This window comes from Pseudopipra pipra, chromosome 17 (assembly GCF_036250125.1).
Source record: "Pseudopipra pipra isolate bDixPip1 chromosome 17, bDixPip1.hap1, whole genome shotgun sequence".
Lineage (NCBI taxonomy): Eukaryota > Metazoa > Chordata > Aves > Passeriformes > Pipridae > Pseudopipra > Pseudopipra pipra.
Genome location: NC_087565.1, coordinates 4,525,056 through 4,549,646, shown reverse-complemented (window position 1 = coordinate 4,549,646; position 24,591 = coordinate 4,525,056). Strand labels below are relative to the sequence as shown.

General features: G+C 51.4%; 2 protein-coding genes across 2 annotated transcripts in view; both read right to left on the bottom strand.

Moving 5' to 3' along the window:
• Positions 1–3,061: 3,061 nt before the first annotated feature.
• On the bottom strand, positions 3,062–13,224 carry LOC135423584 (tyrosine-protein kinase Srms-like). The gene is made up of 8 exons (XM_064673999.1): positions 11,097–13,224; positions 8,742–8,863; positions 7,744–7,910; positions 6,986–7,124; positions 6,389–6,547; positions 5,279–5,460; positions 4,970–5,126; positions 3,062–4,694 (listed from the first exon to the last, which is right to left on the bottom strand). The coding sequence occupies exons 1-8, from the start codon at positions 11,450–11,452 to the stop codon at positions 4,501–4,503; spliced, it is 1,476 nt and encodes a 491-aa protein (XP_064530069.1). The 5' UTR covers positions 11,453–13,224; the 3' UTR covers positions 3,062–4,500.
• A 144-nt stretch (positions 13,225–13,368) lies between these two features.
• LOC135423582 (peroxidasin homolog) overlaps positions 13,369–24,591 on the bottom strand; it is a 45,499-nt gene continuing 34,276 nt past the window's right edge. The window contains exons 13-23 of the mRNA XM_064673991.1: positions 24,375–24,487; positions 23,919–24,075; positions 23,133–23,241; positions 22,199–22,356; positions 19,460–20,963; positions 18,859–18,993; positions 18,118–18,326; positions 17,163–17,277; positions 16,795–16,888; positions 16,187–16,304; positions 13,369–14,848 (exon numbers count right to left, since the gene is read on the bottom strand). Of these exons, the coding sequence (XP_064530061.1) occupies positions 16,209–16,304; positions 16,795–16,888; positions 17,163–17,277; positions 18,118–18,326; positions 18,859–18,993; positions 19,460–20,963; positions 22,199–22,356; positions 23,133–23,241; positions 23,919–24,075; positions 24,375–24,487 (2,690 nt within the window). The 3' untranslated portion in view covers positions 13,369–14,848; positions 16,187–16,208. The remainder of the gene's footprint in view (positions 14,849–16,186; positions 16,305–16,794; positions 16,889–17,162; positions 17,278–18,117; positions 18,327–18,858; positions 18,994–19,459; positions 20,964–22,198; positions 22,357–23,132; positions 23,242–23,918; positions 24,076–24,374; positions 24,488–24,591) is intronic.

Genomic DNA, 24,591 nt, shown 5'->3' with positions numbered 1-24,591 from the left:
GAGGTGTGGGGCTGTCCCTGTGTGCACCAGGTGCTGCAGCCCCGATGGCAGCTGAGGTCATGGGTCCCCCAAGCCATGACTTTTCCCCATCCGGTGCCCCAAGGCAGACAGGGAGGAGGGCAGGGAGCAGCTGGGGAGGGGGGATTAGGGGGGGCAGGGCTGCTGTGCTTTCTATCTGTGCTGCAGGGGCATCTGAGGTCACTTCTTGCTTTGTTCCTTGTTTCTGGTTGGGAAAAGTGTTGAGTAAGCTTTTCCTTGAGCTCTGCTTCTCCTTGTCCTCGGGGCGGAGGGTCTGTGTCCCTTGTCCCTTTAAAGGGCCAGGACAACAGTGGGACCTCTGTTCTCCCTGTGTAAGCATGTGCATCCAAAGGGAATGGTCATGGAGGGTCCCAGCAGCCTTGGGCACAAAGTTTGGACCCTGGAGGCTGCCAGCACCCTGTGAGTGACCCCCATGTCCACAGCAACACATCACCCCACAACTGATGTGATGCAACTTCCAGCCAGGAGGCAAACTGCTGTCTGTGGGGTGGCTTCACCTGTGTGCAGGGGGCTATGTATCACAAGAGGCACATGGCAGCCTTTAAACTTCCCAGAACACAGGAAAATCAAGCAAAAATAAATCCTTTCTGAGTAAGACAAGACAAGGCTTTTTGTCTGGCTGGCAAGCTGGAAAGCATGGCTGTGGCACTGCTCCAGGGCCTTCCTTGTCTCAGCAAACCCTTTTGGGTGCTGCTCACCCCCGAGATGCCTCAGGGCAGCAGCAGAGTCTCCTCAACTGCTGGTTCCCAGCAGAAGCCCCACATTTTTTTTCCAAGCCTGCAGATTACAGCGTGGACACACAAAGGTAAAGTCAATATTGCTGTATTTGCTTTCTGGTCTCATGATCAGTGAGGGTCAAGCCCAACAACTATCCCCAGGCACCCGGGAGAGGAAGTGGCAGAGCACAGGTACCAATCCTGCACCCCTGCTTTTCAGCTGGGCACACTGATGATGCCCCTCCAACCTGGATGGAGGTTAAATTCATTCCCACATTGCTGCAAGGTGGGTTGGATTTACAGCAGTGACTGCAGAACCTGTCTGTGGCTGCCCTTATGCCCATGGATCCCTGTCCAGTGGAGCAAAACTGCCTGGAAAACCCCTGCTGAATTAAAGGGTGTTTTTCTGAATGTCTGTAAAGTGTCACAGACTCAAACTCCTTTTCTGGTGGGACTGAAGAAACAGGAACAGCCCCCCAGATGTGCTCTCAGGCAGCTTCACGGTACTGCTGAGAGCAAAGCCTTTGGCACTGCCTTGTTTGCTTGGGCTTGAAAGGCTTTTAGTGCCTTTCTTGCACCTCCACAGCATTCAGACATATTTAGGAAAAGCATCTGACAGCCAGGCAAGTTTATTTTTGTTCTCTTTCCATCTCCACTGCTGTGGGTGTCGGTCTCTTTTCTGCTATCAGAGGGGCAATGCCATCTCCCATGGCACCAACTCCACTGAGATTGTCATCCCCCCTCTGCTCCCCCAGAGGTGTTTTGACTTTTGATTAACTCACATACTTGGTAAAAAACTCCCAGGTTTCTGCTCACTCTCATCCCTTGCAGTGCCCCTTGTACCACCTCGTTGCCTCTGGTGAGAAATATTTTCTTTCATTCCCTGCCTCTTGCTGCTTGGGGTTGTTTTGTTGTTTTCTTTTTTCCTCCCAACAGTTTTGCTTCCCCCTCACCCTTCAAAGGCTGATGTGGGATCTTAAAAATAGAAATGAGCTGTGCAGCTCAAAGACCTTGCATTAGCCTGACACTGTTTCCACATGCCATTGGGTCAAGGCTCCAATCCTTGAATGCACAAACAGGGCACATGCCAGGCTGCAAACAAAGCAGCAGAATGGCTGTAACAGCAGGATTTGCAGTGCCCACTCCAGAGGGGTCCATGAAAGACTGGGGCCACACCATCCTTGCCTTTGTGCAATGGATTTAAGGAAAAGCCTGATCCAGTTTCGGGGGGAGCTGCAGTGCCCTGCCCAGGCTGAGATCCTGGGAGCAGATGGGAAAATTTGGGCTCCCCCCCACCCCCACCAACTCCGTCTACTTTTAGAAAGCAAATAATGACTCGGAGAAATGCCAAAACCCAGCAGACTGTGCTGGAGGGCAAACCCAGGTAATGGGTCAGCTTTTCATGCAGCAGAGGAGGAGGAGGAGGAAAGAAAAGCTGCTGTGGGCAGCACTGTGTCATGATGCCCCCATTTCCCTGCTCCACATCCCCATCAGGTCACTGCAGCAGCTGAGTGAGCTGTTTTGGAGCCATGTGTCTGATGAGCTGGTGCAGGCAGGAGGCTGCCTGCAGCCCTGCCAGCCCCACTGGCCTCTCCAGGTATCCCACCATGGACCACGGTGTCCCACACCAGCCCCATCGCCCTGTGCCAGCCCCAGCACCCCGTCACCCCATGCACACCCTTCTCCTTCTGCTTATTTTTGAGCTCCATCTGGTGGCAACCAGACCTGCAAATTGAATGTCTTCCTATTTCTGCAACCTGGTCTAGTGGAAGGTGTTCCTGCCCACGGCTACAAGGTTGGAATAAGGTGGTCTTGAAGGTCCTTTCCAACCCAAATCTTTCTATGATTCTATGCTGCAGCAGCCCCACTGTGCCTGTGCCACAGGTGTCCCTGCCCTTCCTCGGTGTGCCATGAACTCCTCACCTGCCAGACACAGCTTCGGTCTTTATTTTCTTGCAGGACCTGACTGTGCATAGGTGTTCTCTCTGCTCAAGTGTTTGATCAGTCTGAAAAATCCTTGTACAAATTAGGGTTTCCTCTTGCAACCGTGTCCAAACCCAACCTGTTGCTTTTCCCACCTGGGAACACTCGAACCGGGAGCTGCCGCCTTCCCAGGGCACGGCTGCAGTTCCGTGGGCTCAGCAACCGCCTCACCCTCTCTCGGAAGCATGAGCAGAGCAGGATTCATCCCTCCCCTAAACCACATTCCTGCCTCCCCTTTCCAGGCCCCTTGTGCACTGAGACTTGCTCAATTAACAGCCAGACTTGTTTCCGCTGTTCCACACAGCACGGACACTGCCCAGGCGTGGGGAGTGTTGCATAAACTTTATTAACTTTATAAATTCCAACACAGCTGTTGGCTCAGTCCCAGCAGCCACCTGCAAACAGGCAAAATAGGCTCATCAGGAGGAATTCAGTGCCAGCTGCCTTTCACCCACACAGCACTTTGTGCTCCTGCCACCAGAGCCATGAGTGTGTTAGTGCTCAAGCAGCCTCACTCAGGCCACCCCGGAGAGGCTGCCTGCACCAGTCTGGAGTCTTGGCATTGCTCCCAGTGCTGCTTTTCCATGAGTCCTTCCACTGCTGCCAAGGACAGCCTGGCCTCTGGGAGTGTGCATGGGCAGGATGGGCAACAGGGACTTGGCTGGAGCAAATGCTCCCCCGGCTTGGGAGGGACCAGAGGCTCAAGGCTGCCCTATAATGCTGTGCCCTGGGATCAGTGAGGAGCTGGGGGTGGTGGGATCATCTCCTGGCTTTGCACCAAGGGTGGGGTAAAGAGTAAAACTCTCTTTTGAGTGAAGCAGTTTTACCTTCCCTGCCTGCACCTGGGATAAGAAGACATTAGATAATTTATCCCAAACATATATTTTTCTTGGAATTAACACACGATGGTGAGTGAGACAAGGATCCAGAGCAGAGCAGCCCAGAGAGGAGCTGCCTGTGCAGGGTTCTCAGGGCAAGCAGGGCTACTGGCTGGGAAAGGGCTGGCAGAGGCACACTGGGGTTTAGTGTGTACCTGGATGAACAGAGTCCAAAGAGACAAAAGAATGGTTATATCTGTGGTTCCAAGAGTGGGACTGGTTGCAAACCATTGCTTCCTTGAACCTATCCTTGATGGGTTCCTTGAACCCATCCCTGAAAGTGTTCACATCCAGCTTGGAAGGGGCTTGGAGCAACTTGGTTTAGTGGAAAGTGTCATTGCTCATGGCAGAGGGGTTGGAACAAGATGAACCATGAAGATCCCTTCCATCCCAAATCAATCTATGATTCCTGGGAGGGAGCAGAGCAATGTGGCATGGACAGAGCATCCAGCAGTGCCCTGTGAGGACTCCCACAGATGGATGCACACACATTTATTGATAAATACACTGGACACACACTACAAGAAAAATCAAGGGGAGCCACAGCTGAACATGAACTGCAAACCTTCATGTTGGTGTGGGGAGTGGCAGGGACCTCCCACCCTACTGGCTGAATGAAGATGTAAACTCTGGGTGATGCCTCTGCTACCACGGGGCTTCTCCAGACTGCTACACAGCCCAGTGCTGGCAACAAGTTCTCCACAACTCATTGCCTTTTCCCTTTGCCACCTCCCTGCATCCTGACTGCGAGGGACCATGGACTGTTTTTGGGGGGGATGTGCTTTCCTTGTAGCCCTGTCAAAGGGCAAACTAGCAGAAAGGAACTTCTTGGCAAGAGCTGGCCTGGAGGGTCTTGTGCAGGAAGGATGGTGGGAAGGGGTCCCTCAGGAGAGGGAGCTGAGCAGCCTTCTGTAGATGAAGCCCAGCTTCTCCCGCAGGGCCAGGAAGGTGGGACGCTCCTCCGTGTTCCCACTCCAGCATTCCAGCATGATGCTGTAGATCTCAGGAGGGCAGCAGCTGGGCCGGGGAAGGCGGTAGCCCCTGGTGATTTGCCGTACAGTTTCTTGGTTTGTCATCCCTGCAAAGAAGGAGAAGATTGCCCTGAAGGATGTGGGAGATCCTCCAGCCCATACCACCTTCCTTCCCCCAGCTCCTGCACCCACTCTACAACCACGGCAAACCCCTGTAAACCATGCCTAGAGTGGGCAATAACTTGCTCATGCCCCAGGAGCTGCTTCCACATCCCTTGTGGAAGGGACAGTACAATAATTCATGACACATTGGCTCTTGGGGACCATGGGCAAGCTGCCCAGCACGTGGATGGAGGGCACAGGAGTGTGCTGGCAGCCCTACCTTCATACGGGATCTGTCCATATGTGAAGACTTCATAGAGCAGAATCCCGTAGGACCAGACATCGGACTTGAGGGAGTAGGTGCGGTAGTTGGCTGCCTCTGGGGCTGTCCACTTCACCGGGATTTTAGTGCTGCTGCTGGTGGAATAAATGTCATCCTGAAAAGCAGTGGGAGATGGGACATGAGGGATGGGATGATCAACACAGAGACTGCTTTTGGGGCTTTGCTGGAGCTGCAGATTGGGAAAGAGGATGGCAGGGAAGAGCTGCAGCACGGGGCAGCTTGGTGGCCCAGGGTAATGGGACTGACCTTGAGGAGCCGGGCAAGTCCAAAATCAGCAATTTTGCAGGTGAGTTCCTCTCCCACCAGGATGTTTCGGGCTGCCAGATCCCGGTGGACAATGTGCTTCTCCTCCAGGTACCTCATCCCATCTGCCACTTGGCAGGCAATGTTGAGCAGGTGGGAGGTGCCCAGGGACTTCCCTTCAGGACCTATTAATCCAGATGATCCAAGAGTTGGGGGCAATCTACCAACATCTGTTCTGAGTGTTCTGGTTTGGAGGGAGACCCTGTGCCAGCAATGTGGGACTAGGGGAGCATGTAAAACCTCGAATTGGAGGTCCTGGCTAACTGTCCTGGTGGCACTGTGTGGGAAGTTCAGCACAGCCATGGGCTCCTCAGGAATGGAGCTCTGAAAGTCACCACGTGCTGCAACGAAGACGCAGATATTCATGGCTTATTCAAAGCTAAAGGTGACCTTCTGCCATGCAAATCTCCCACCAGGCTTCTCAACCTGTTGTGCCTGTGAGCTCCAGCTCCTCCAGCACCAAATGCTTCTGGAGCCCCAACCAAAAACGAGGCCAGTGTGGGTGGGAGGAGGTGTACCCAGTAGAAAAACAGGTCTCAGTGGGAGCAGTTGTTTCCTTTCAAGACTGATTACTGCATCAGGAAAAGAAAGGCCAAGAAAAATAACCTGATGGTAGGATGATGAGTGGATCATGGCCTCTTATGAGCTCTGCACATGAACAAACCCATGGGGAGGTTTGGCCATTTCATTCCCAAAGAAGGTGGAGTTGCCCAAGCACAGCAGTAGGATTTGTGTGCACTGGTGGGAGCAGGCAGACCATGGGTGGGTAAAGAAGGAGAAATGAAGGTCCCTACTAGCATTCTTGGGCTCCCAGGGGCTGATATGGACCCAGCCCACATGGACACCAGACCATGTTTTTGGGTCTTGGGGTCACCCAAGACCGTCTCCATCAAGTGCCCATGGATTGATCTGTGTTACCACTAATCTGAAAATGACCAAAACCAGACTGGTGCTCTCTTAGGGTCCCCATTCAGATTCACAGGGCACAGAAAGCACCCCCAGACCAGCAGTGCCCCAGGAGCCCTCTCCCCGTGGCGCTGGCACAGTACTCACTGTTGAGGTAGCTGTGGAGGTTGCCTTTGCGCATGAGCTCGGTGATGATGTACACGGGCTCATCCAGCGAGCAGACAGCGTGCAGCTGGATCAGCTTCTCATGCCTCAGGCGCTTCAGGTTCTGAATCTCCTTGGTGAAGTCTTCTGCTTTCATGTCAGCTGAGTGAGAAAGCCAACACGGCTACTGTGAGCTCCTTTCTCATGTGGTTGTTGGCACCTCAGCACCTCCAACTTGGATAAGGACCTTTTTCCTCCCTGCAGCCCACCCCTGCCTTCAAAGCTTATGTCTGCACAAACTGTGTCTCAGACCCAAACAGCCAAGAGACGTTTTCCACGGGGCATTGCATCCCATTGTCACAAACCCATTTGACTTGACATGATCCCAAACCCGCTGACTGCAGCCATTTTATAGCAATGCAGCCCAAGCTTAGGTCTGCCCACAGAAACAGTCCAGCGGCTCCTTGCCAGGTCCTACCATAATTTGCCTGATTAAACAGTCACAGTGACCAAGAGGATGAGGAAACAAAAGAGTGTGACTGATGTGGCAGTGAAGGACAGACCCAGCTGGCTGCTGTTAACATCTGATTCTCCACGTACCTTTTATGATTTTGATGGCCACTGGCACCGTGTTCCTCCACAGCCCTTCCCACACCTCTCCGAAGTAGCCCTCTCCCAGCTTCCTCCGCAGGGTGAACTCCCAGCGCGGGCGCTCCCAGCCATCCCTCTCAGGGGGGGTCTGCCAAATGGACACAAATAAATAAAAATAATTAAATTAATATTATTGCATAATATGTCTGATTTAGACTTCAGCTCTTTAGGCATTTCTTTTATACTACACCTTTCAGTTTCACTCTTGGATTATTCACATGTTTAATTGCTATTTCTAAGTCATAATCAGTGGATGGAATTCTAATCAGGAAATGATTTGGCAATTTGGGATTAATACTGTAATTAGATTTATGAGTGTCACACTAATTGGTATGAAAACTATATAAAAGCAATGCGTAGGTCTTATATTTTCAGGAAAAAATTGGAAGCACAGGTATTTCCAGAATCAGTATTGAAGGGATTTGTAACAACTTGGTTTCTAGTCTTTGAGATGGAGAAGACATTTCAGAAGATTCTGTTAATTTTTCCCAGTCAAAAATCCATAGAAATGCCATGCCCAGCCTTGGCGTGGCTGATAAAAGGTGATGCTGGCAGCGACACTAAAGGTGGGCTTTAAATTTAGTTTAATAAAGCTCAAATCCCAAATGGATAGAGTAATTATTTCTATTTTCCTTAGTCTTTCCTTCCTTTTTTCCATCCTGCTCATCCCTGGGAGCCGGGCTGCTCCGTGCCACTGGCGTACGCACCGCAGGGCTGCAGGGCTGCAGCAAAGGGCTCTGGATGACCTTCCAGTGCTCCATGTAGAAGGCGAGGAGCTCCTCCATGTTGGGGAAGGGGTGTCCCTTCTGGATGTAGAGGCTGCCCCTGGGGCTCTTGCAGATTCGGAAGTGGCTGACCTTGGTGTGGTTGCGCACTGTGGGGAAGCCCAGGTTGGGGAAAACTCAACTCATGCAATCAACAGCTCCTTCCCACCTTCCTGCTGACTTCACCCTCTCTCCTTTCCAGACACCCAGTCTTTTAATTAGCCTGAAGCAACACAACTTGCCCCTGGAGTGTTATATCCCAATCCCCACATCCCTTCTCTTCCCAACTCCTGGCTCAGAGGACTCCTGGTAGTGGGTGAGCTGGGCTCCTTTGGACCACAGAGGTGACTTTTTTTATTAGGGATTATTTCCTGTGGAAATGGCCTGCTCAGAGAGCAGCAGAGCTGCTCAAGGTGGATAAACCAGTGGTAGCTGGGACTCCCACAACCCAGGGACCAATGATGGGGTGGGGGTTTGCCATGAATTTCTCAGGATTGCTTTTATGTGGATAGGACCAGACTGTAACAGCACTGCCTGGTCCAAACCCCTCTGAATTCAGATTTTGGTCTGTGCAGCCCAGGCCCTGATAATCTGGAGTGGCAGCATATTTTTAAACAACCTCAGATGACAAAAGTTGTTGGAATGAAATCCTGGGAGTTAGTGCCATGACACCATCATTAAGTCACAGGGAAATGTTTACAGCTTTCCTACCCCAGACAGGAGCCACGCACTTTCCTTTACCGCAGTAATTCTGCAATCCAGCCCTTCTCTGTTAGCTTTGTGCTCTCAGAAAGCAGCTGGTTCACTTCAGTAAGGTGCTGAAAAGTGCTTTGAACTTATTCCCTTGTTTTTCACCCCGTGCTGACCAAGCCACGAGCTGCCTTAGGGAACTGGTTCCTTTCCCTGTGCTAATTTTCTCTGGATAATTGCCACAAAGTCACCTGAGAGAGAGTATTCGCCCTTGCTGCTCTCACTGTCCCGGACAAGGAAGGAGCCGTGCTGGTTGGGAGGCGAGAGGAGGAGCTGTTCCGCTTCGTTTCGGCTAATCCTGCTGAAGTACCAGCTGGGGAGCAGAGCAGAGGGGTCAGTGCAGTGTAACGGGATGGTGCATGGATGGAGCTGCATCCATATCGGGGCATCCTGCACCTTCTGAGCCAGGGAGGGGGAGCAGCTCCTGGGATCCCACTTTTTGCTCATCCTTGCAGCCACCAAGCCAGTGGCACAGCAGCCAGTCCATGTCTTAGAACCTGTAAATGTGGCTGCCTGCATCAGGGCTGTTTCATTGAGTGGGTTCTGCAGGCACTTGCTGCAGTTTCTTGCAGCTCACATTTCATAGAATCAGAGAATCCAAGAATGGTTTGGGTTGGAAGGGACCTTAAAACTCATCTCACTCCACCCCTCTTGCCATGGACAGGGACGCCTTCCACTAGACCAGGTTGCTCAATGCCCCATCTCACCTGGCTTTGAACACTGCCAGGGATGGGGCATTTCCTCCATCAGTGTCTGAACACCACTGTATTGAGCTGTCCAGGTCTCAGCCCCATCCCAAACCCAGGAGGTTTATGCCCGTGGCTCAGTGCAGCACCTCGGCCGACAGCCTGTGGTGAATGAAGCAACAACCACCTGGTGCTGTGTGCAGGATGCTCTGGTGGGGTTATACCTGTGTCCTGCCACGAGAGCAACACTTGCAGGCACAGGATCACTTTGCACTTCTTGACCTGTGGTTTATAGACAGAAACAGCTCTAAGCCCATGAGGAAATGGCATCAGTAAAAACATCTGGTAGTGCTGGTTGGGGACTTCACAGCACCAAGCTGGGGGGAGGATGGGAGAACCAGCCAAACCCCTCTGATGTGTCACAGCACTGAGATTCATCACTGACTCCCCATCAAGGAAAGGCAGGTTGGCTGGTTGCGTCCCGATGCAGCGGGATGCACGGGAGCGTGTGGAACCCCATCCAGCCTAAGGCAACCAAGACGTGAGGAGCTGAAGGTTTCGTCATTAGCTGGGATCGCCAGCGTCTGAGAAGCCGTGCAGGAAATTATATGTGATGGGGTTACAGCAGCTGAACAAATTACCACCCAGCTCCGACCTGCGGCTCCGCGGAGTCTGTGTGCTCGTTACTGCCATCCACCCTCCCAGCCTCGGCATCCTCCTCACCCCTGTCCTCGGGACGGGGCTGGGCACCAGCTGTGCACGGCTGGTGCACACACACGTGCACACAAACACACACACACGTGCACACAAACACATACATGTGCACACAAACACATACATGTGCACGCAAACACACACGCTCCGCTGTAGCCTGTCCAACTGTCCCCTCAAAGCTCACGCAGGGAAGGTCTCTCCCATCCCACCGGCTGCCAGCATTGCCTCATCGCATTGGGGACCCTTCCCAGGCTTCTCCCGCTCCTCTCTTTCACTCCCACTCACACAGCACAGGGCCAGCGCAGGGGTCTCCAGGGACACACCCGCCCCAGCCCTGCGCTCCCCGGCACTCGGCGTGACTCAGGGCCAGGAGCAGAGGGAACAGCAGTGTCTCGGGGCGCTTTGCCCGACGTGTCGGGACCAGGCTGCCTTATGCAACGATGAGCCTGGGCTTTCCCCAGCTGACAGAAGGCTGAGACATCACCCCGAGCTCCGTGTCGGCTGGGAGAGGCACCGACAGGGAGGCAGCCCCCAGCTCCGGATAAGCAGGAGCCAGATGGCAGCAGCAGCAGCACTACATCTTGGCCCTACACATCTCTGGGCTTCCTGGCTCGTACCAACCGAAACTGCTTCCTCCCATGCTCCCGAGCCCTTTGGAGCTGGCAGGGCTCAGGTACAAGTTTTCCCAGCTCACTCCCTCCCTCCCTCCCTGCTGCCTCCCCTTTAATGCAGGACAAGAGGGAGAGCAGCCGGAGCAAGTAGGAGCCTGTTTATTTGGCACCATAGCTGCAACCTGTGCCCACCACCACACCGCATCCCAGCCCAGAAACACCCCATCCTGTGCGAGGGTGATGCGGCCGGGAAGGGGCACCGGCACCTCTTCCCCTTGGCACATCCCCCAAATCTCGCTTGCTGTGCCGAATACCTCTCCACCCCACTACCACGAGCTGCAGGAGTTCCAGGACCGGGATGCCCAGGGCAAGGTAGATCCCCACTCAGTCCCAGCACCACTGATGGCAAAAGCAGGGGACGAGGAGCTCTTTGTCCCCATCGCTGCAGAGAATGAGCGCTGCCTTTCCCTGCACAGGGATGTGCTACCCAGGTCCAGCCCCATCCCCCTAGGGATCCAGAGCATCGGATACTTACGGGCGGTGAGCTGAGGTGCCCTGGCTGAGGTTGGCCACGTAGGCAGCAGGGACGTAGCCCATGGCCGGCTCCCCCAGCAGCCGCCGGGCTAACACATACTCCCCCTCTTCTCTGAGGACACGCAGTTTGTCCCCTGCGCTTACGCTCAGCTCCTCGGAGCTCCGGGCTGTGAAAGCGTATAAAGCGATACAGAGAGAAGACTTGGGGATGAAGGAAATGGAGTTCGGCTCCGAGTGCAGCGAAACGGAATCAGAACCAAGATACCCCAGGGAGCAGCTCTCCGTCACGGCACGGGGACGGAGCTTGTTCCAGAAGGATGTCAGGAAGCTCAAGCGCTTCCTGACAAACTGCTCCATCCCCGGTGATGCGGTGGGTGCGGTGGGCTATGCCACCGCGCTTCGGGGGGCCGGAGGAAGGGGTGATCCCGGGCTCATGCTGCCGGCCGGGCAGCTCATCCTGCCGCCCCGCGTTCTTCGCACGCGTCTGGGCGCTCGCCGGCCCTTCCCGGCGAACTTCCTATTTCTGAAAGTGAAACTGGTTCATCTGGTGAGACGAGTCTGCAGGCGGGATGAGTCTGCAGGCGGGAGTCCCACGCTCAGACCCACGGGCACATCTGGGAGACGGGCACAGCTGGAGCAGGGCTCGCCGCTCTCGAAGAAGGAGAACGGCTGTTGTTTTATCTATTAATTATTTTAAAGTGTGCTCTTTGCTTGTTACCAGAGCACCATAAACACAGCTCTCTGTTCTTCAAGCAGCTCTTGTCACAAGTGGCTGACTTCAGCTAATATTCTTCATCTCACTTGTGTGGGAGGATATTTTCTTTTTTCCATAGGACAATAATTGCATCCGCAAACGTGCGGGAGTTAAAACAGAATTAAGGAAATAACTTCAGAAGAGATCTGAAGTGTTTGGATATTTCCTGGGTGGATATTGTGGGGTTTATAACACAGGATCCTTTCTTCGTTCGGTCTACAATGACCTCCCAGCGTTACCACACTAAAATATTTGCCTCCTCCCACTAATTCCCCCTTGCACAAGACCTCTAGGGAATCCCCTTCCCAGTTCCACTGGGATCTGCTGCTCGCTCAGCCTCCACCAGAGGTGGGTCCTGTCCAGTCTCAGAAGGTCCTTGCCTGATGCAGGGGTTGGATCAGCCTCAGGCACCTGCAAGGCATCCAGAGCTGAGCCCTGGCACACAACCCCCAGCTCCAGATGTGTCAGCACACCCACCCTCCCCCAGACCTGGTCACACTCAGACACTGACATGCTCCAACCACAGCCAGCAGCCAAAGGACAGATTCCCCCCTCACATCTTCCTGAAGCAACCTGAACATCACTGCTCTGGTGAGAAATCCCAACTGCAACCCCCCAACCCCTGCCTGAACTTTGTCATCTAACTGTTCCATCTAATTAGTGGGAGTTTTGTGCCTGGTAAATCCACTCCTGGCTCTGAGACCATTATTTTGATCCTACTCTTCTTGCAGTTGGTCTGGGTAGCTCATTTTGGGTGTGTAGTTGGGATTTGAAAGAGGCTGCTCAAAAAGAAATACAAGAAGTTAATTTTAGGGGTCTGGGCTGCAGACTGCAACTGGGTGGTGTATGAGGAACTAGCTGAACCCATCTCTGGGACAGAAGCTCTAGATCTGCTGTGTCCTGCATCCTGGGTGTCCCATAATGGCCAAACAACCTGCAAAAATGCCTTGCCCTCAGTGCCACACAGGGATGTGTAATGTTTCTGTGCATTTTTCCCACCTAAGCATTAGGAAGGGAACTGAGGATGGAGCACAGAAGGACTTGCAACCCAAAGGGAAGGGACATCCCCTCTGCTGTCCTTCTGCAGCACTTGTGACAAGTCTGCTCCTCATGTCACGCTCCATCAGGAGCAAAATGGGCTGTTGGTTATGCATTGCTGATAAGATCCAGCACGGAATGTCTATGCCTTAGTGTTTAGAAAGAGGACTTCTGGTGTGCAGGAGACTGGAGACTGATTTACCTTTATTGACCTTTGCCAGATTAGATTCTCTAGTGGTACAAGTGATAGACAAGTGCAGCTGATTTATAACACGCAAGGCTTTGGATGTTGATTTGCACCTAAATGAAAGAGTACTTCAAAATGACAAACATCCCTGAGGACTAAATACTGCCTCTGAGCTGAACCTACCAGACATGCACAACACAGACTCATCCCTGCAAACCTCTGTCTGCACAGGGCACACATGCATGGCTCAGTCCCACGCCACAAAAGAGATGATAAATCACGACCACTTTCTAGTATCTTCTTTTTATTTTCCCCTTAAGTTCCAGGAGCATTCCTGCTGCTTTAAATCCCCTTTGGTACTATAAAACACCTAAAAATAAAATTAAAAAAAAAATAAAGAAGAAAAAGTACGTTCATAGAAGTTTCTGGTCCTCGTGCTGTGGGAAGGCAGGTGGGAGGACACAGGAAAAGTGAGAAAGATAAGGAAGGCACAGATATCTGATGGATCAAGTATTTTATCTTCAAGTCCCTGTGACCAGCTTACAAGGAGGTATTAAAAACCAATCTGTCCACAGATTTGGGGCTGTGGTGGATACACAGGGACTTGAGTTCTAGCACCACTAAAAAGCACCTCCAAAGAGCAATGAAACCAGAAGACGTGTGCTGTAGATCTGGCTGCACAGTCCTGGTTTGGTTGCAGAGCACCTGGGAGCCATAAACACAAACAGCACTTTGCATTCACCCATGTGTCAAACACTACAGCGTGTCCTGCCAGCCTAATTGACAGAAACCAGCAGCTCCCCTCCACTAATGAGAGCGCCCATTACATCTAATTAGCTGAGGTTCTGTTCCAGGTCCTGTTACGTTTACACTTGAAATACATCTTCCAGCAAAGAGCCTTTTGGGAAGGAAAAAAAAGGAAGAGAAGCATAATTCCAATTAAACTCTGAAAGGGGCAGAGAGCTGGGGAATGCAGGTCATGCTGAGGAAAATGCTTTTGGACATTGGACATGTAACAGTAGGTCACTCGAGGGGTCACGTAACCAAGGATGTGCCACTTGTCACCAATGACTGGCAAAGCACAGAGGGTGATTGTGGGCAGCCACACCATGCCTGGCACCCTGTCATGAAGCATCCAACCATCCAGAAGACTTCCCTGGGCTTTGGGTCACTTCCTCACCGCTGGCAGGGACTGCAAGCCCAGTCCAAACCCAGTCCTGAGGTTCCACTTGGTCTTTCTGATGGCATCAGAAGATGGATGGGGGTTTGGGCTTCCTGTTTATTTATCTTTTCTTTTTTCCTGATTTCTCCAGAAGTTTCCTGACACCACAGTGTGTTTGAGGAAGGTTTTGCCTCTTAATAAATTGGTTCAGTTGGGTGCCCATAGGAATTTTCAGACATGTGGTGGGTGACGACAGTGGTGCGTGGGAAGAGGAGCAGAAAAGGGGCACTAAAGCAACTTCAATTAGTCTCCATTCCCCTGGGGGCTGTGGAAGAAAGAGGCATCTTGGCAGACTCTGGGCTGTCACTATCCAGGGCAGAGCCCATCCCCAGGAGGCTGGCAAAGGCAGGAAGGATCCAGGGGCTGAGGGGCTCGTGGACAGTCAGTGCAGAGGGTTCAATACAGGCAAAAGTACAGTGGTCCTGGGATGGGGAGTGGCACAGGAGGTGTGAGAGGAGGCAGAGCTTCGTGGGGTCTTGTGGTGGCTTTCTGAGCCCTATAGGAGTGGGTTGGAGTGGTTGGTGGAGAGCAGGAGTGCAGGTCACAGGGCACCTGAAATGGCACAAGAAAGCAGAAAAGCTCTGTGGGAGGCAGCTGGAGGCAGAGAGAGCTGTTTGTGCAGTGCCTGGCTGGTCTGGAGCATGTAGGACTGCAGCAGGAAAACCCTTTAAACCCACAGTAATACTTTTCAGGGACCCCGTAAACCCTAGAGTGCTTTTCAAGGATCTGAAATGATAGCAAGGAAAAGCCAACTCATATGTCACACTTCACTCTATGTCACACTTGTAAAGCAGAATCACTGACTGGAAAATCTATAGGGACCAACACACCTAATTATGCTGGAAAACTGTGGCTAGCCTCTAGGCTTCTCCTTCTGCTTTCTGCTGAGATTATCAGCACAGGCCAGCCTTTGCTTGCCCCATCCTGTCATCGAACTTCCAGAGGATGCTCCTTCTAGTACAGACTGCCTGGCAGAGCAGCACTTACTGCTTATCTTCCCTGCTCCTGTCCCTGCAGTAATCATTTGCAACACATAAAAACCATTAACCACCTTCTCCAGACTGGCAGGTGCCAGCAAGCTGTTCACCCTCTCTCTCAAGGCTGTAGGGATCTCCATGGAAAGCGGGATAAGGGAGCTCAGGCTGTGCTCTCCGTGCCCCTGAACGCCTGGAGCAGAGGTCTGGCAGCTCCCTGCCAGGACCCTGCCACTGCTGAGCAGCAGCTGGAGTCCCCAGGCTGGCAGTGCTGACAGGGACTTTACACACACACACCTCACAGTTGTGCTGCCCTGGCTGGGGCTGAGCAAACATGGGACTGGGGCCTCCAGAAGCAAAGTGCACAGTGACTCAGATGGTGAGGGGGAAATCTCTGCCAATATGTAAGCAAATGATGGATTGCTCCATCTTCCCAGATGTCCTTGTTACCCTGGGGAGGAACCAGTCCATCTACTCCATCACTGAGCTGTGTGATATCTCTCCCCACAAAGGTCCTTTGGAGGCTGTTGGATTTGGGGTTATGATATTAAGTGTTGTTAGAAGAAACCTACCCAGAGTCCCAGGAGAAGAGGCCCAAGAGACCTCACCCATCCCACCTGGTCCATCCTATACTTATGTCTTTCCCCATCTTTGCCAAACCAGTTCTTAAAAGACCTCCAGGAATGGATACGCCACCACGTCCCCAGACAACTCATTCCCGTGAGTCACTAATCATTACCAGCAGAAATGACTGTCTAACCTGCTGCACTTAAGCCTATTACTTCATGTCCCATTCATCACCACATTGCTCCATTCCTTTCTGAAACATCCTCTCCTGCATGTGAACACTGCTGAGGTGTCCCATTGCACGCTCAGCAAATCCACATTGACCCCAGCCCAGAACAAACACACTGACCTTATTCAAAGAGGCAACATGGTCATCTTTTTCTCCTTTTGTCTCCAGTTTTCTTGACCTGTCCCTGTGTGCTGGTGTTCCTGTGCTGCCACCTCAGCTGGCTCTCTAGTGCGTTCACCTGGGGATGAGAAAGCAGCAGCTCAAAGAGGAGTCTGCACCACTGCACAGATAACCTTTAACCTGTCCCAAATACAAGGAGTCTGCACCACTGCACAGATAACCTTTAACCTGTCCCAAATACAAGGAGTCTGCACCACTGCACAGATAATCTTTAACCTGTCCCAAATACAAGGAGTCTGCACCACTGCAGAGACAATCTTTAACTTGTCCCAAATACAAGAAAAAAATGCTGGCTCAAATTTTCTTCACCAAGGTTCCATTTGCATTTTACCCTACAGCTGTAGAGGTCTGAGCTCACAGAGTTCAGCTTCATCTCTTCTCTCCCTATCCCACCTCTTCTGTACCTGCCACTAGTCCCCCTCTGATGGGTTGGTTGCTCTTGGCTCTGAAGGACACAAGAAGTCACAGGGGCTGCCCACAGCAAATAGGTAAATCTTGCTCCTGAGATCACTCCATGTTAAGATAAAGATCGGGGCACCAAGTTTTACCTGTTTCCGTAGGGAAGCAACTGTCTTCTCCAGTTCAGCCACAAGGGACTCGAGGTTCTCTCTGGAGGAAGGGCTTGGGGAAGGCACCTCGTTTCTGGGGTCAGGGGTAAAAAGTGAAAGGGATTATGCAAACAGCAGCTTCCTGGCTGAGAAAATCATTCTGCCTCAAACAGCCCAGGTATTTACACATCAGAGCTGAGGTCTGCACTGAAACGTTGGAGGACTGGACAAGCTCAGCACCCAGCTACTGATACACCCCTGACCTCCAGACCTCTGCAGAGTGCCAGTTTCATAGGCCTGAATGGACTGAGTTATTAAAACCTTTTCTTATGTTTCATAAAATGGAGATAAAAGTGGTGATACTACACCTGGGGAAGGTAGGCTTGTGCTTGGCAGGGTTTTCCTCTGGGTAGCTGAAGCCAGGAGACCTCTTCCTTCGGAACCGCTGAGAAAGAGCTCTGAATTGCCCTCGTGTCTGGCAGTCTTGGGAAGGAAGGGAAAGTCTGCAGTGAGCACTTGTGTTTAAAGCAGAACACAAGGCAGAGCTGCCCCCCTGTACCATCCACCCTTGACACATCTCTCAGGCTGAAGGGAAGGAGGCAACAAAGGTGTGCAGGGATTCCCATGTCTCAGCTGGACATCTGCACCCAAAATACAGAACAAAAGGACCGTGGCAGGATCTGTGGTTTAATGGAGGAGTTTTAGACTCACAAATGAATCTGTGAAGTGGCATGTGGTAGGGACCTCCATACCTGCTTCTGGGTCTCCCCCAGCCAGAGACAGAAGCCCACAGCTAGGTGGACCTTCAGTCAGGTTCAGTGAAGTTAACAGGTTTCCTAGAGAGGTGGCCAATGCCACAAGCCACTCAGGGTTTAAGAGGCATTTGGACAATGCCCTTAATAATTTGCTTTAACTTTTGGTCAGCCCTGAATTGGTCAGGCAGTTGCACTGGATGATTGTTGTAAGTCCCCTTACAACTGAAATATTCTATTCTATTCTATTCTATTCTATTCTATTCTATTCTATTCTATTCTATTCTATTCTATTCTATTCTATTCTATTCTATTCTATTCTATTCTATTCTGTTCTATTCTGTTCTGTTCTGTTGTATTCTATTCTGTTCTGTTCTGTTCCGTTCCATTTTAATTCTATTCTATTCCATTCCTATTCTATCCTATATTCTATTTGCACCCATTTGCTGACAAAAGGTTCTCCCGGTGTAGCAGGAAATCAGCTGCAATTTCCCACCAGCTGATGGCATGTGACAAATGCCACCCAGAGCAACCCCCGTGTCAGCTGGTGCTAGAACAGCCAGCTCCTTACCCTCACAACAGTCCTGCCACAAGCGGAGGTCCACGGCAGGGATCTCCTCACAGCTGACCATGCCCTGCAGGTACGATGCCACCCGGAAGACATCCCTCTGCAGCTGCTGGATGTGGTCACTGTTGTCACAGATGACACGAGCAAGGGATGTCTGTCTGATCTGAGTCAGCTGCGCCGGCGTGAAGACTCCGGGATTCTCATACCAAAATCTGCAGTGGGTTGTAATCACACCGTGACTCAGGAGTCGGAGAAGAGGGAGGGAGGGAGGGAGGCTGAGAGAGGAAAAAGAGTTCCCTGACATCTGTGTTGCAGCATGACCCATCTCAAGAGAAGCTCCTGCTCTGGTGTCAGGTGGCTGCAGACACAGAAGGCCTTTTCTGAACCCACAAACTTCCCCGTGCTCCTGCCCTTAGTGCATGACCAGGCAAAGACGTGTCTCATTCACACAAACAGCAAACAGGAATTACAAAGAAGCTCCTGCAGACATTTGCTAGCATTTTCATGAGATATTGGACACATCCTCAATGATGCGCAGCGTTTTTCAGTGGAATGAGAATCATTAAATCAAGAATGAACACCTTGACAGTAACTGTGACAAGTCCTTTTGCAAATGCACTAAACTGTTCTTCATATCACAACACAATAAATAATAAAAAAATTACAGATTCTGCTTCTCCCTTTAGGGAGCGAAACCCCCGACACAGAATACCAAAGAATTTGGGATGACTCCAGTGGCAATACCTGTCTCCATCCCTCAGCCTTCTGAACTGCGTTGTTAACAGGCACATCAGTGTTGGTCCAACTCTGGTCCCAGGGACAAGATCCTCCACCATCAGCGCTGGAAACAGGTCAATATTTTTGGCAGTTCCATATAAACTGCACAATAACAGATATTAAAAAAAAAAAAAGTTAAAAGTCTATCAAAGAGTGGAGATAATATAAATCTGATACCAACATAGGAATTTGTATGCCAGGAACTCCTCTGGACAATATTTATAAGGGTTTTATCTGAAAGACAATGGGATAAAGGCCTGCCTTGGAAAGAGGCAACCAGGACAGATAGGACACGGTTTAGTCTGACTGGAAAATAGCTCCAAGGCTCAATCTGCTCCCAAACTACACCACAGCAGTGCCTGACAACATTCCACCCAGAACCAGACTGATCACTTGGAGAGACCTCATTTGTCTTACCCCATTGTTAAATCACAGCTATTACCCTATCTTAACATCTGTGGGTGGCAATATCTGGGAAGGTTAGTCCATGGGTGTCCTGGGAGGAGCAAAAACTTTTCACTGACTGATCTCCAGTCATTTTGATGCTTCCACATCCAAGCTACAGTACCTCCTGAGCTTTTCTCTGATCTCCAAGTTCTTTATCTCATTTCGGAGGTCCTCAAATTCCTGTGCAGATGAAAGGTTGCAGAAGACCCTGAAGTCGTTGTAGGGTGGGATGCCGTGGTCTCGCCCTCTCTGGATGTTGATAGCAGCCAAGTCCAGGGAGACAGAGTGTGCCATGGAGAAGAGTTTCTCCGTCAGCTCCATGTTGAGGAGTTCAGAGGGGACCCGCATTTTCCCAGGAACCCCAAACAGCCCACGGAGGAGGGGGTCAATCCCCCCCTCCTGCGTGATCCTGAAAGGGGAGAAGAAGGCCTTGTGCAGGGGGATGTGGCCTTGTTGGATGGGCTGGAAGGTTTCGTTCAGCCGGTACAGGATGGGGTTGATCAAGGTGTGCCCGAAGCGGAAGGCAGCGGTGGCAAAGGCGTTGAGAATCCCCGCATTGACATTGGGGTTGTAGCCTTTGTACTCACCCAGCATCTTCATCCCAGCCTCCCCAAGGACCTTGGGCAGCCACTGGGCATAGGTGATGTGCTGCATCTGGGCACCCACAATCTTCCGTGCCTCGTGGTACAGGAGGTCCCCGTCCCAGTGGGGATTGAGGGCGGCCAGCTCCGTGGCGATGCGGTTGTGCTCCCTGAACCACAGCGTGTGCATGGCCGTGAGACCCAGCTGCTCGTTGGCACGGTGGTCTCCTGCCAGGAAGCACGGCACGGGGCTCTCGTTCTCATCTCTCATGCATTCCGTGGGTGGCCCCACAGCAAAGGGAAGGAGATGCTTCCCCGAGCTTGGCACAACCTGCCCACGCTTCAGCAGCCCGCTCTGGCTGCTCAGATCCCGCAGCTCCCGCGACTCCTGCTCCGTGCTGCCGTAAACGTTGGAGGCATCGATGTAAGACGTCAAGTGGTTGATCTGCTCTCTGGCATAGACAGAGTTCATCAGCAGGGAGGTCATCCCGCTGCCACACACCGGGCTCGAGCGCACGAAGAACATGCAGCGCCCGTTCCTCACGCGGGGGTCGTTGGCGGGGACCATGACGGAGAAGCACGGCGGGTCATTGCTGCACACCTCACTGCAAGGTGCTCCGTCCGAGAAGCGGGACATGCTGATGGCTGCCACCGTCTGGTCCATGTCGTGGTCCAGAAACTGGCCCCACTGCATGAGCATGTGTGTGAACTGGTCATCGGGGGTGATGGTCTCAGTCCCGATCATGGCAGTGGAGACGAGGCGAGGTAGAGGAAGGGGCAGATCCCTGGCATCTTCTGCCAAGGAAAACCCTCGGGGGAGGTTAAATCCATTCTGGTAGGCGGGTTTGAGGAGCCTCTGGAAGGCTGTGAGAGACGCACCCCACATTGGGTGCTGGAGGTTGTTGCAAGAGCCGTCGTGGGTCCTGTACTTCTTGTGGAAGCAGATGTCGGAGCAGTTCGGCGTGCGACGGTGGGCAGAGCAGCCTGACAGGTTGGCAATCATGTTCAGGTAGTGAGGGGACACCAGGTCATTGTAGCGGTAGCCTGCAACGGGAAAGGCAAAGCACCAGGTCAGTTGTCACCTGTTGGTTCCCACTATTCCATGTAAGGGCTCTGCATATGAAAGCCACTGCTGGGACTGCCAGGATGGGCACAGGGAGGCCAGATCCCTGAGTGTGGTGTTGCAATGTAATTTAAGGAAAGCAGAGGAAGCACGTCAGGCCCACAAAGAAGAACAGAAAGGGAAAACAGTTTGGTATTAACTCCATGGAGCTGGAAACCACAAATGTTGTGACTGACAGAGCAAACTGTGGGGGTGGTCTCGGTCTCCACTCTAGGTTTATTTTATGGCTCTCTGGGTTATTACTGCCACCACGAGCTCCATCACCCATCCAAACTCTACGTGACAAGCAGCAGGAAGCCATGGGTGACTGCCAGGGCGCTGCGCTGTGTGAAAGCGCTGAATAATGCTGCACTGTGGGGATGCTGACAGGGCAATAAGGAGGAGAGGCTGGCAGTCCAACCAGCCCAGACCAGACCTGCCACCTGGAAAGAGACTCCTTGCACCCTGGAATACAGCCAGGCAGGAAAAAATATTTACAGGACCCAAACACACATGCCTGCTACATGATGATTCACACGTATAGGTAGAAACATGCAGTGTACGAGAATGTCTGTTGTAGATCGAGGAAGTGGATGCTTGGACTTTACTAAAGTATTTTTGGTGTTATATTGCTTTGTTCCTTGCTACCCTGCCTTGATAAAAAGAACCTGAGTGGCTGAAATGCACCTGAGTTTATAGCTAAGAGGTCAAAGCAGTAGAAAGACAGAAGAGTGATATCCCCCTTTCTCTGTTACAGCACTCAAATACCCCAGAATCCACAGTAATTTTCTTGTTGCTACGTGGAGGGCAGGAAAAATCTGGGACCATGAGGGTCTGAACTTCAGACCCACAAAGGTACTCCTTTATGAGTTAGATGGATAAATATTTTTTAAAGATTGGGGCTTTCATAGCCAGCCAAGAAACCTTTACAGAAATGGGGAACTGAAACAGTTTCCTGACTATCAAGCTGGTATGGTGAATGCAAGATCAGCCTTCCAGCTGTTAGGAAAACCATGAGATGTAGAAAGAATTGCAACCCAGAAAACACATTTCTTGATATACCCAACATTTATCTGGATTTTTGGTAAACCCTTATAAACTTCCTGGATATCTACACATCATTGTTTTCACTTCAACTAATGCACAATATTAAGAAGGGAAATGAAATCTCTCCCACCTGTGACGTTCATATCCACAATGAGCCCTTGCTGCACGTGTTCCTGAATCAGCTGCAAGGTCCTTTCAAAGATCTCCCCTGCCCTGGCTGTCTCGATGGTGTAGGGGTCCCGGGGGTAGCGGAAGAGAGCCAGGAGGTCATTGGGTGTCTTGGGACGTCTGTTTCCAGGAATTAAAAGTGATGCAGGAACATTAAAATTAATCAACTCTGCTCAGGGCAGTGAGACCCTACAGGCAGCAACAGTCGGGCCCTAAGCCTGGTCTGGTGCTTGGCCCCCAAACTAGTGCATAGACCAACGTGACTTGCCTGCACATGGAAGATGATTAAAGAAAGGATATTTTTCCCCAGGAAAATGCACATATTTAATTCCCTCAACATCTCTGTTTTTTTCCTGCAATAGTAATTTGCTTTTCACTTTTCAACAGCTAAAACCCAGAGGGTTTGGGGCTTAATAGAAACTATCCATCTTTTCAAGGAAAACATATATTGGGGTGGAAGAGGAGGGAATCACCATTCACTCGAGAATTCATTTTTTATTGAAGAAATGGTTAGAACTGTTACATTATTATTTCTGTTCACCCTGCACAAAGTCAGTTGCATTTATAAAATGACTAGGCTGATTATTTTCTTTCCTATTCACTATCTCCAGAACCAGCCCCAGCTGACAAAATGTACATCGCAGATAGAAGTGACATAAGAGGCATAATATTAATGCATCTCATTTTTCCAGAATCCCAAATGCCTGTTGGGAAGCTCCGTCACATCCTCACACCTTACACGTGGTGCAGCTCGAACCTCCAACACTCGAAACAACACCACAGCTTTCATTTGCGGGTTGTCATCGATAAAAGGAGGCTGGAGAAAGCTTTGTTTGTCACGGTTTTTTATCACTTTTCCGCCTCAAGTCTGAGATCAGGGCACTTCACAGACTTACTTGCTGAAGAGCTCGGTGCGTGTGGAGTTGATGGCGTGGTCCACGCTGCTGATGGCCTCCCGCAGCGACGTGGCTACAAACGTGTCACCACTCCGACCGACGTCCGTGGCTTTCCAAAGCAGAAAGAAAGAACAAAATACCCTAAATTTACTTTGATATTAATTGCTCTTCCAAGTTCAAGAAAATCTGTGCACTCCTCCTTATCCATTACAGCTTCCCTAACGCCTGGGGCAGGAGCTTGAAACCAGCCACTTCTTTCCCAACCCCATTGAAGGTATTTGGTCAAAGGTCGGACTTGATGATCTTGGAGGTCTTTTCCAACCCCAACAATTCTGTGATTCTGTGATTCTATGACTAACCAAGTATTTAAACCCCTGCATTTTCAGTGACAATGTTGTTCTGCTCCTCCCTGCCCCAGTGTACGAGGTTACAGTCAGATGACGATTTGTGAGCAAGTTGGCACATTTTTTAATTAGTCTCTCCCTCCAAGCAGAGGCAATAACTACATATACACTGTCAGCTGGGCTTGCAGGAGGAGGTTTAAGACAACACCTTTGGCTTTGCAGGGAGCAACTGCAGCTCAGCTGAGAAAACAGCAAGGGGCAGCTGGGAGGTGCATGGGCTGTGACAATGGAGCAACCCTGATCCAAGGGACCTGTCTGAAATAAGGCTAAGGAAGCAATTTCTTGTATAATTATCTGTCCAAAGTGTAGATGTCAACACAGCATAGCACCCCCTTAGAGGAGATCAGGATAAGTTTGTGAAGGAGCAGCAGAGGTGCCGTACCAGTGATGGTGAGCTGCATGGCACTGGAGGTGAAGCCAAAGGGGTTCCTTGCTATGCACTCGTATCTGCCCTGGTCAGCCACGCCAAGATCCTGAATGGAAAGGGTCCCATCTTGGCCAATATGGAACTTGCCACTCTCTGTGATCTGGATACCCTCCTGTTGCACCACCAAAAGACAGAAAATGTGTCAGTGGATGGAAAGCTCCCCCCCATCCCAGCCCTCAGCCTGCTCAGCAAACCCAGAGATGGATGTGATGAACAAAAGTGGCCACCAGATGTTAGCATTGCTCTTCCAGCGAAACCAGAAAGCCTTCCAAGGAAATGTCAGTCTTTATCCCACAGACTGATGTAACCAGTGAAGGTGGGAAAGGTGTTGAAGGAGAGAGTTGTTAAATGCCTCCCAGAGGAACCACCCTGCTCCCCAGTGACTGTCAAGCACATGAAATCTCCACATACCTTGACCCAGGTTATGGTGGGCCGTGGGTCTCCCTGGGCAGCGCAGGTAATGGCAACATCCTGGCCTGTCTCTGCCACCACATCTTGGGGGGGCTGAAGGAACACGGGTATCACTGTGCAACACAGAGGAAAGAAGTCAGCAGGGCAAGAAATGCACCAAGGAAAATAGAGAAATCTGAGTGTAAAACCCTTCAGCAGGGGCAAAGCAGGGCTGGGC